This window comes from Candoia aspera, chromosome 2 (assembly GCF_035149785.1).
Source record: "Candoia aspera isolate rCanAsp1 chromosome 2, rCanAsp1.hap2, whole genome shotgun sequence".
Classification (NCBI taxonomy): Eukaryota; Metazoa; Chordata; class Lepidosauria; order Squamata; family Boidae; genus Candoia; species Candoia aspera.
The window spans coordinates 217,664,391-217,676,926 of record NC_086154.1 but is presented as its reverse complement, the minus strand read 5'-3'; the positions used below and the strand labels follow the sequence as shown (position 1 = coordinate 217,676,926).

Below are 12,536 nucleotides of genomic sequence, written 5' to 3'. Positions count from 1 at the left end.
AAAATAGGAGGAGGAAGGAGTATTAGGTATGTTCACTGCTTTGAATTATTTATAAAAATAATAAAGGTGGGAGAAAAATAAATAAAATAAAATAAAATAAATATTAGACCATACTTTGGTGCTGCATCATTTAGTAGAAAAGTATACCCATGAATCAGGACAATCCCTTTATCCAACATTTATTGACTTTAGGTCAGCTTTTGACACAGTACCTAGAACCAGACTGTGGTATAAAATTGTGGAAAAATTCCACAATTGACAAACATCTACTCCTGCTGCTCATTAAAATACATGAGAATACAAGATTGAAAGTCAGGTACAGTAACCAAGGACATGTCACAAAGGAAATACCTGTAAGGAAGGGAGTCAGACAGGGATGTGTATTGGCTCCAGTTTTATTCAACTATTATATAAACTCATTGGTCCCTCATTTAAGTAACTCCACTTTTCATCCCCCTAAATTAGCCTAAAGACATGTCAATTTATTACTCTATGCCGATGATGCAGTAATACTGTCATTAACTTCTATTGGCCTCAAAAGAGCCTTGAGATCACTTATGCATTACTGTACGAAGGAGGAATTAATAATAAATTAATTAACACCAAAACTAAGGTACTTACTTTATCCAAATGTCCAAAACAGAGAAACTGGAACTTAGGTGAGCAGCCCATTGAGCAGGTTAAGATATTTAGGTATCTTAGGGATAGTTTTTCAAGCTACAGGAAGCAGAAATGCCTACCTGGACTATGTAACTCCCAATGCACAGAGATCTACATAAGTTATCCAAACACATGACTTTACCAGAGGAGCACAGTTTATCCCTGCTGCAATTAAGTTGTTTGCAGCTAGAGCCCAAGCACAACTGCTATATGGGGTCAATTGGGACCATATAACAACATGACTGCCTTAGAAAGAATCCAAACAAAATTTCTAAGAAATATCTTCCAGGTTACCCTCTGTGTTCCAAATGCTGTACTTCAACAGGAAGCAGGAGTCAGTAAACTTGAATCTAACCTCTGCATAAATATCTTTACTTACTGTTAAAATTGCATCACAACCCCAGTGGACTGACCCATCTAATATTGGCAGATAATTTTAAATCTTCCTGGGAAATAGCTATCCAAAAGAGACTGAGCCTCTATGGTTTCTCCAGTGATGCCATCTTAGCCTTAGAATCAGACCAAGCTAGATCACTACTAAGGCAAAGGATCTTAGATATAGACGGCCAAATAGAAATTGCTTTTTCTCGTAATATATTTGTCAATAATCAAACCTTATCGTCCAAACCAGCTCCATATCTATACTACATTAGAGTTCCCAAATTTAGGAGATCCCTATCACTAGCCCATTTGAATGCCCTCCCCACAGCTGTTTTGGAGGGGAAATATAAGAAAATCCCATATGAAACCCATTTTTGCCCCTGTGACACCAGTGCTATAGAGACCACAGTCCATGTTCTCTTGTATTGTCAGTTTTACAGGGACATTCGCCACCAGCTGATTACCCCCCTTTTGTTTAAATTCCTGGGCACTCTGATAGTTTTTACTTACCTTATCTGTTAAACAATGAAGACAAATGTATTTCTTTGAAAGTAGCAAAATTCTGCTACATTATGTGTAAGTTTTGCCTACAAATGGTTGTTAACAGTTACTGATACTAGGGGATAACTTCACTTGTTTTATAGAATGTATTTTATTGGTCAATGACCAAAATAAAGTATCTATCTATCTATCTTCACTCATGCATTAATATTGATGTAGCTAACTTATAATTAAAGGAGAAAGCCAAAATGATGTTGTGTTTTGTAAACCTCTACATTCTTTCTACTTGCAGAAAAATGAATGAAATCAAACTTCAAAACCACTCTAGTCAGTCCCCTTCTCCCTCTGTAAAATTCAAGTATACTTCTCCTAGATGCTATTATTATTACAATGTGCAGAGTTCATGGGTAAAGCCTTCACAGCACACAGTTACTATTTTTAAAGCAAACTTATTAAAATATAATTCTTACGGAAAGCATATATTTTCAGCTGAGGTTCTAAACTTTTCTTTAGCTATAGAAATTGGTTACCTCTGGTGGACAGTCTCAAGTAAAAGCAAAACAGTATCTGGGATTCTGTTGATGAGGGTAGAATACATCTATCACAATTTCTAACATATATACACACAGAATTATGGCTAAAACTCATACAACATAAATAACTACAAGAATCAACACCAGTAACATGTATTAATTACTTTATACGATTAACATTTCATACTATGCCATTTTAAAGAAATTAGAATGGTTGGGATTCCAAAACCTCCATGCAAGTTTCCTGCAGTACAATGCACTTCAAAAGACCACTGGCTTACACTCACACATAAGTGACTTACTCAACCACAAAAATAAATAAAAATAAAATGCTGCCAACCTCCCAGTTTAAGTACATTATCTACATAAATGGAATGTAGGCAATCAGAAATTGCAAGTACCTGTAGACGCTGATAAGTCATTTCCATGAACATGCTTGTTACCTGAATTTGAAAAGATTCAGGTTAGTGAAGGGAGGAGTACAACTTCCTTTAAAAAATTGTACCCCATACCTAAATAACTACAGACTTTTATTCATGAAACTTGCAAAATATTTTCGTTTCAGGATTAGCACAACTGATAGAATCTTCCTTTTTTCCCCAAAAATAAATGAAAACTTACATTTAAATAGACAGTGGTTTTGTATCTGCTGGTAAATCATTTTAGATATAAAATGGCTTATTTGCTTCAAATGATAACCTCCAGGTATTAGATTTAGCTAGAGCTATTTTTACTGTCACTGTCAGAGCACAGATATATTAAAACTATCACAACTAATATTGTCCATATACAATGTTCTTCAACATTTTCTGATCAATGAAACCCAGAAGGAATAGTCAAAGCAAGTCCAATATGACTTAATACAGAGATAATGCCAAAATACAGAAGATGCAACTGTATTCAATCTCTTTCACATCTACCCTTTCATGTATTTCCTCTTCCTAAAATATCCTACCATTTGTCATAGTTTATAGAATTATTTGAAACTTCAAAAATCACAGATCCAATTCAAGATACTAAGTACACCTTACTGATCTGGACATGATGCCAAAAAGATCTAAATTCAGAAGGAAATAACCAATGCACAACAGCATTGTAGAAGATGAACAGAATACACTAGCCTAGAGGAATTTTCCTCATGTCATGAATTGATGTCTTGGCTTCTTGGTGTTTTTTCTCAACAAATAACAATCTCTATGTATTTCAGTTAATGTCAATGATATACAGCAGCTTACACCTTACTCTCACCCAATCAGAGGAAAAGATGAACAGCATTAGTGTAAAATGAACTGATTCACTTTACACATCACAAGCAACTAATGAAATGTTGAAATCTAGTTATGAAAGCTTATGCTATTTGATAATTATACAATGTAACAAAGAAGCATTACTATTCTTTTACCTATTTTTCATAAAATAATTTTATAGCAGCATATGTATCAACTGTTCTATGATGGTGTATACAAGTTTATTTAGCTATGATGTATCTTTATTTTTTAAGCTATAACAGTATATATTTTCCTGAAAACCTGTTAGTATTCATTCAAGTTGCTTAAATGTAGTATCTTGAAAAGTCATTGTAATATGTGTTTTAAATGAGAAAATATTTAAGCGGTTTTACATTACATTGGTGTTGTAATTTTCTACTGAAACTAAGCTACATATTTCAAGCACCCACAATATTTTGAAAGAATGTACATTTTGTTAATATACAGGCTCATGCATTTCATTGTTCAAAACCTGTATTGCTTTTCACAAAGCTTCAAGAAACTCAAAATCTTCTAAAAAGAATTACCATTAGCAGTTAATGACTGTACTCTCTATACAAAAGATTCATAGTGTGATGAGAAATAGAGGTCCATTTTAATAAGGGAAATAGGAGTCTTTGGCAATAGACTAAATGGAATGGCTTGTTTTAAATTTAACTGAAATGGATAATCCATTTACTAACATGATAGCCTACTTTAAAATAACTGAAATACTGTGCTCTGATAACACTAGGATGGTTCTTAAATATTTTTTACTGCCTAGCTGGGAATATTAAGCATTTATTCTGCTTTATTTATCAAATTTGTCACCACCCATCTCCTCTGACCAGAGGGACTCTGGGCGGTTTACAACACAGAATAAATATACAATAAAAACTCAAATAAAAAAACAATAAAATTCCAATAAAATCCCATTAAAAACCAGAACAATTTCTTGACTACCCCAGCTCATAAAAACCAGATGGCTATGATCTCTTCAACCATCATGTAGGAGGGGCACTTCAAGGCACCAGCCAACCCCAAGTATGTCGATTCTCCTCCCTGCCCCAAGCCTGGTGGCAGAGCCAGGTCTTCAACTTCATCCGGAAAGCTAAAAGTGATGGGGCTAATCTTACCTCCGAGGACAAGATGTTCCAAAGGGCGGGCGCTACTGCCGAGAAGGCCCGCCTCCTGGACCCCGCCAGATGGAATTCTCTTATTGACGGGGTCCGCAGCATGCCCTCTCTGCATGAGCGGGTGGGACGGGCTGATGATACGGGGAAGAGGCGGTCCCTCAGGTAACCCGGTCCCATGCCATGTAGGGCTTTAAAGGTGATAACACCTTGAATTGGACCTGGAAGCAAACTGGTATCCAATGCAGCTCACGTAGCAAAGGTGTTATGTGTGCCCTTCTAGGGGTGCCAAAAATAGCCCGCGCGGCCGCATTCTGGACCAGCTGAAGCTTCCGGATACTCTTCAAGGGTAGCCCCATGTAGAGCGCATTGCAGTAGTCTATATGGCAGATAACAAGGGCATGAGTGACCATCCAAAGGGCTTCCCGATCCAGGAAAGGGCGCAACTGGTGCACAACACGAAGCTGTGCAAAGGCCCTTCCAGCCACGGCTGCCACCTGCTCTTCCAGCAGGAGACATGAGTCTATGAGGACCCCCAGGTTATGCACCGGGTCTGTCTGGGGCAGTGCACCCCCATCCAGAACTAAAATGGCAAAGTCCCGGATACGGAGGAACCCTTAACCCACAGCCACTCCGTCTTACTGGGGTTCAGCCGAAGCCTGTTGTTCCCCATCCAGACCCCTACAGCCCCCAGGCACCAGGAGAGGGCAGTCACTGCATCACTTACCTCACCCGGGATGGAGATATACAATTGAGTATCATCGGCATACTGATGATACCTCATCCCGTGGTGACGGATGATCTTGCCCAGAGGTTTCATGTAGATGTTAAATAGGAGAGGAGAGAGCACCGAACCCTGCGGCACCCCACAAAAGAGAGGTCGAGGGTCGGATCTCTCCCCCCCTATCACCACCGACTGGGACCAGCCCTGGAGGAAGGAGGTGAACCAGCGCAAAACTATCCCGCCCACCCCCAACTCCCTGAGCTGACCCAAAAGGATACCATGGTCGATGGTATCGAAAGCCGCTGAGAGGTCAAGAAGAGCCAGGATGGATGCACTACCCCCATCCCACTCCCGCCAGAGATCATCCATAAGTGTGACCAATGCCGTTTCTGTCCCATATCCTGGCCTGAAACCTGACTGAAAGGGGTCTAGATAATCCATTTCCTCCAGAATCCTCTGGAGTTGTAATGCCACCACTTTCTCAACCACTTTCCCCAAAAAGGGGAGCTGGGAGACTGGACAAAAATTATCCAGTACAGTAGGGTCCAACGATGGTTTCTTGAGGAGGGGTTGTACCAGTGCCTCCTTAAAGGCAGCTGGAAATACCCCCTCCCTCAAGGATGTATTGACCATCGCCTGGACCCAACCACATGTCACCTCCCGAGCTGCTTTCACCAGCCAGGAGGGACATGGATCTAATTGGCAAGTGGTGGCATTTACTGTCTGGAGGATCCTGTCCACTTCCTCAGGTCCAACAGGATCAAACTGTTCCCAGATAACATGGTAAGTACGATCCCTTGGTATCTCCACAGACCCTGCCTCATGCTTGGAGTCTAGTGTAGAGCGGATCCGAGAGATTTGGTCTTGCAGATGCTCCGAGAACTCCTCTGCACGGCCCTGTAGGTGGGTCACTGCACCCACCTTCCCCAAAAGGGACTGAGTGATTTTAAATAGGGCCATTGGGCAGCATTCTGCAGACGCAATAAGAGCAGAGAAGTATTGACGCTTCGCCGCTTTTACCGCCACCAGGTAGGCCTTAATAGCAGCTCTAACCAGTGTTTGGTCGGATTCGGTCTTTATTTATTTATTTATTTATTTACTATCCTGCCTTTATTATTTTTATAAATAATTCAAGGCCAGCCAACATACCAAATACTCCTTCCTCCTCCTATTTTCCCCACAACAGCAACCCTGTGAGGTGAGTTGGGCTGAGAGAGAGTGACTGCCCAAGATCACCTAGCCGGCTTTCATGATTAAGGCAGGACTAGAACTCTCAGTCTCCTGGTTTCTAGCCCGTTGCCTTAACCACTAGACCAAAATGTATAATTTATTCAACTGTACTTGGAAAAAAGGGATTACATTTATGAAACTGTAAAATCTATTAAAATAGCAAAATGATTTATGTGTATTTACTTACGGATTTAGAATACTTATGTTTTCTGTATGCTAAAAGTTACATTTTTACTTAGAAATGAACAAGTTGTAACTGTTTTCAAATCACTGTATTTAAAAAAGCCCAGAGAAGTGAATTAACAGGATTTTGAACAAACTGCAAGTCCAGTGCCAGAACATGACAAGTGTCAGAGCTTACTAACATTGTCAGCAGATTGCTACTGCTATTAACATGTTTTGATTGCGTGGTAATGAGGAAGCATGTTGACAATAAAACTGACCAGAAATGGCATCTGCTCGTATGAAATTATAATTACTCTGGCTTTGTAAGTTCTTAATATGAACACTGGAGGCATGGGTGGTGGAGTTAAAACAACAGCAATAACTGTTCCAAGTATATGGGTCTGGCTCTCAGGTTAGTTTTGCTATGCTATTCTGGTAGGGCACAGTCAGGAGCATTCCTGCTGGCTCTTAATGCCACTAGCAGCACACTAGCAATGCCATCAATGCAGGAGCTTCACTCAGGAGCACCACAGGACTTCAAGATGACAAATAAATTTATTTTTTTTAATATTTAGATGAGTAAAAAAAACTTTAAAATTCAATTTAAACTGTCTTTAAGCAATACAAAAAAAACATGATGCCAATGCTCCCAATAATTCAGTTGCAATGCTTTTATTTATATTCTGACCATTTTTTTTCTGATAGTTCATAAAAAAGTCCATATTTCGAATCTATATATTTAAGCATAGGTATGATAATTTTCAGAAGATACAGATATGACAACAGTCTATTTATGTGTATATGCAGATTCTACAACTGCAGTTGGAAAATGTCAACATAAGTTGCCTTAAAATAAAAATATTTATTGTGAAAAATACAGGTAACATGGAGAAAGGTTACAAGTTAATTAGTTCTTGTACCATTCAAGATCTTGTGACAGGATAGTATATGCATTATTCTACTTTACAATGGAAAAAATAAGGTACTACCATGTGTACAATTTGTAAAATAAGTGGAGACTTTTTAGCCTAAATAAAACAGATGTGCATTTCAATAAAGAGTTATTCAGTAACTTTATTGCCTTTAAGCTGATCTTTCCAAATAATATTGAGATACAGAATTAAATAAAGAAATAGGAAATGGTTGCACTGTTATGAGAATAATAGCTGTCAAATGCTGATGCCAAGCACTCTGTTCAAGCTTTGATCAGAATTGCTCAATGAACTGTTTTTCCACTGAATCAGTAAAACAAAACAAAAAGCTACTGAAAATATTACAAAAAACTTTTTATTTGCTAAGTATTCAGTGAAAAAATTGATCCATAATCTAAGTTACTGGTGATCGATGTTATTTTAAAAATAATCTTCAGAAACCACATTATTTTTCAATAAAGAGTTATTTAGTAACTTTATTGCCCTTAAGCTGATCTCTCAAATAATATTGAGATACAAAATTAAATAAATAAGAAAGAGTTGCACTGTTATGAGAATAATAGCTGTCAAACGCTGATGCCAAGCACTCTGTTCAAGCTTTGATCCAAGAATTGGATCAAAGGACAAGCCACACTGCTGTCGACTTCCACAAGTCAATAACCTTGTCCCTCCCACTCAAACTGCTTCTGTGATGTGATACGTAGTTTCACATACTTCTGAATGCCTCCAAGGCACAGTGTGGAAATCCTTCCCCTTCCCTTCCCTCATCAATCTCAACAGACGGTGACAGGATTGTATCCTTGTTCAGATCTCAGAGAAAGGTTGTAGTTGTAACCTTTGTTTTGAACTGTAGCATGTAAACTGTGAAATTAGTATTTTAAAATATCAAGGGGAATGGATAAAGAGGCACTCTTTTTAAAACTGGTCCTCAATAGATAAAATAATGAGCCTGCACAGTGTTATAGCTAACACAGCAATTGGGTCAAGGCTTATCTCAGCTGGGACTGCCCACAAGTTGCTGCTGAACTAGTATTGTACTGTTCTTCTGGAAGTTAACCAGAGAAGTTTTGTGGCACTCAAGATCAATTCCTGACTATCATGGTATTGTGTGAATTGTTTGTGGCAGGCCACCCAGCAGAATTTCCTACAGATTGGACCAAGGTTGCCTTTATTCTTAGTCTGCAGAAAGAGGCAGCCAGATAATTACCAGAACTTCATGCAAAGATTTACAGTTGCTTCTGAATGCTCAAAAGAGCAATATCAAAATGGGAGATTCACAAGCTGAAGCAAGTAATAACTGAATTTGGAGCACACAGGGTATTTCCATTCCACAGAGATGTGCTCTGGAATGGACTTGCCCTGACTGACCAGTTTTGGAAAGGACTTTCTGATGAACTAAGTGATTAATTAGTAACACAAGGCACACCAGAGAATTGGAAGAACTGTTTCACCTTTGTGTATTAATCAGTGGGTGAATGGAAGAGCTGAGGCACAAAGGAAGCATAAGTGGTAGTTTTACAGCTTCTCTCCCCCACTTCCCACCCCCTGCCTCTTCAGATTCCAGCACTGTGCATGAGTACTATGCTATTTGCATGTGGTACATGGTGCGGCAATCTGATTAACACGCAATTGTCCTTCTACGTCTTCAGCATCTGCACCCCCATTTTTTGCACCAAAGAAAAATAATTATTTGACAGCTGTACATGATTATGTTGTGAAGTTTTATATTTTGATCGGTTGTCCAGAATGCCATCTTGTGATAATTCTGCAATTTCTTCTGGTCTATTTTACTGCATTTTGTTTTTATATTTTTCTTTATTCTGTCAGCGGCCCAGAATCAATTGGAGTCGGGCAACAACAAAATCGAATTAACAAACAAGTAAATAAAATTACAGGCTTAATTCTGTAACCATTACAGCTCATAACCCACTGCCTCTTATTTCAGATCTGGTGGACCGACTTCAGTCATGTAATTGGACTTATGAGGCACTTGGAATTTGATCAGAATGAATGTGGACTGTGAATTTCAACAGGGTTGACACTAAGTGCAGCAAATTTGAATACATAGTATGAATTGGTTCATTGTCCAGCGGTCTTCTTTAGGTTCATGAAGAAAACACTTTCCAATATTTGCACAAATAAGTGGTGGTGCACATGAATAACATCCTGATTTTTTTTTTTCCAGAAGACCCATCTTTGCATGAGACTCATGTCAGAAATGTCTTAAAACAACTCCGCAAACACAACCTTTTTGCTAAGTTGGAAAAATCTGTGTTTAATTTTCCCCAGCTGGACTACTTGGGGCAGGACTACTTCCTGGACTACTGGACTACTTCCCCAACTGGACTACTTGCCTTGTTCATTTTATTCCAGATATCTTCTTCCAACTGAACATAAGTATTATATTTTCAATAAAGAGCTGCTGGCTGCAAAGGTAGCTTTTAGCAAAGGAGACATTTCTTGGAGGGTGCAATCCACCCAGTACAGGTACACACAGAACCCAAGAATTTGGAGCACATTGACAAATGCACAAAATTGAGACCCTCACTCCACATCAGATGATGTCGACACAATTTTTTTTTTCTTTCAATTTTTACAACACCTATGTTCCAGGCTCATAAAACAAACTGCCAGGTGCATCATTATTTTTAACCTGCCTTTTATTTTTTCTCTCTCTCAAGGCTGCGAATGTACTTAATACTCCTGCCTCCTATTTCCCCACAGCAACAACCTTGTGGGGTGGGGTGGAATGAGAGAGAGTGACTGGCCCAAAGTCACCCAGCCGGCTTTTATGCCTAAGGCAGGACTAGAACTCACAGTCATTTCTCGGCCAGCACCTTAACCACTACACCAAACTGAGATTCTTATGTAAGCCTGAATATCCTTGCCCATTTCTTCTTACCATGATTTTGAAACCATGCTCTCTCCCCACAAAAAGCATCCCTGAAAGCAGGCAGAGGAAGGCAATATAACTATTGCATAGAATTAGACTGCAGTAGCATTCTGCTGTTAGCAGACCCCTCCCAACTATGGGTTATAGCATTCACCTACTATAACTGGAATGGCTTGTCTTGCCAATTGGCCATGGATTTTTCCCTTAGTTATATCTGGTCCCATTTTATAAATTCCTGGAGCCTGTAGATACATGCGTCAGTAGTTGTCCTCCTAATAGGAGTTATTTCTAGCAGAGGAACTGTTACATGGGCCATCTAGCAGGCTATGCATGACAGCTAAAAAGAGTATGGCATGACACTGACTGGTACCCTTTCTACATGGTAAGTAAAAGATATTATCAGTATGCAGCATGGTGACTGGTATGTGGTAACAGAATTTTAAGGATGAAATGCAAATACCGTCAATATTATAATGCTACTTTTTCTATGGTAATTGTGATATAGACTTTAGGTAAAAAGATATATTACACCATTATTAGTTATATTACATTAAACAAATCTAAATCCATAGTGGAAATTAATGATAAACAGTTTTTTTTTTTGTTCATTCGTTTAGTCGCTTCTGACTCTTCGTGACTTCATGGACCAGCCCACGCCAGAGCTTCCTGTCAGTCATCAACACCCCCAGCTCTCCCAGGGATGAGTCCATCACCTCTAGAATATCATCCATCCATCTTGCCCTTGGTCGGCCCCTCTTCCTTTTGCCCTCCACTCTCCCTAGCATCAGCATCTTCTCCAGGGTGTTCTGTCTTCTCATTATGTGGCCAAAGTATTTCAGTTTTGCCTTTAATATCATTCCCTCAAGTGAGCAGTCTGGCTTTATTTCCTGGAGGATGGACTGGTTTGATCTTCTTGCAATCCAAGGCACTCTCAGAATTTTCCTCCAACACCACAGTTCAAAAGCATCCATCTTCCTTCTCTCAGCCTTCCTTATGGTCCAGCTCTCGCAGCCATATGTTACTACGGGGAACACCACTGCTTTAACTATGCGGACCTTTGTTGTCAGTGTAATGATAAACAGACTTAACCCATATTTTTTCTCACCTTATCTAATCTCAAAATAAAAACTTTAAATTACTGCATTACCTCCATGGCCTGTGCCAATCTTTCTTCCAAGGCCATATAAGTAAGGAACTGGGGATCCACATATGAAATTGCTTGAGCAACACCAAGACCATCCCCAAATTCGTCAAGCAGCCTATAGGAAAATACAACATTATTTTTTTTAACTTTAAGTAGGGACCAAAACATGTACAGTGGTGCTTAAAAGTTTGTGAACTCTTTTGAATTTTCAATATTTCTGCATAAATATGACCTAAACATCTGTTCTCCACACAAGTCTTAAAACTAGATAAAGAGAACCCTGATAAACACATGAGTCAAAAACATTATACTTGTTCATTTATTTATTGAGGAAAATGATCCAAAGCCACAGTTCTGTGTGTGGCAAAAGTAAGTGAACCTCTAAGGATTATCAGTTCATTTGAAGGGAAAATTAGAGTCAAGATGTTTCAAACAATAGGATGATACTCAGGAGTGAGTTTGGGAGGTCCTGCCTTATTTAAAGAATAGAAGTCTGAGTATTCACAGTATTTTGTTCTTAATATTTTGTTTGATATAAAGACAAAAAGGCTTGCTTCTGGGTTTGCTTGCTCATCAAGAACTGCACAGTTGCATTCTCAGTCATCCTAAATAGCCAACATTTGTGTTTTATATATCAACAAATGCCAAGTTTTGCTAGAGAAAGGGAGATTAAAAATTTCCATTATTAATTTATGTGATGGTGAAAGGTCCCCTGTGCAAGCACCGAGTCATGTCTGACCCTTTGGGGGGATGCCACTGAGACATTTTCTTGGCAGGGTGGTTTGCCATTGCCTTCCCCAGTCGTCACCTTCCCCAGCAAGCTGGGTACTCATTTTACCGACCTCGGAAGGATGGAAGGCTGAGTCGACCTGAGCCGGCCAGCCGATAATCCAGCTTCTGCTGGGATTGAACTCGGGTCATGGGGAGAGTTTTATACAATGTGAAAAAAAAAATGTGTTATTTCATAGTCAGATATGAAAATAAATAGAACAT

The 12,536-nt window shown here is 39.1% G+C and overlaps 1 protein-coding gene across 10 annotated transcripts in view; it reads right to left on the bottom strand.

Moving 5' to 3' along the window:
- PJA2 (praja ring finger ubiquitin ligase 2) overlaps nucleotides 1-12,536 on the bottom strand; it is a 64,964-nt gene that overhangs the window by 18,633 nt on the left and 33,795 nt on the right. For all 10 annotated transcript variants that reach the window (XM_063295354.1, XM_063295351.1, XM_063295349.1 and 7 more), the window contains one exon: nucleotides 11,547-11,658. In XM_063295354.1, the coding sequence (XP_063151424.1) occupies nucleotides 11,547-11,658 (112 nt within the window). The remainder of the gene's footprint in view (nucleotides 1-11,546; nucleotides 11,659-12,536) is intronic.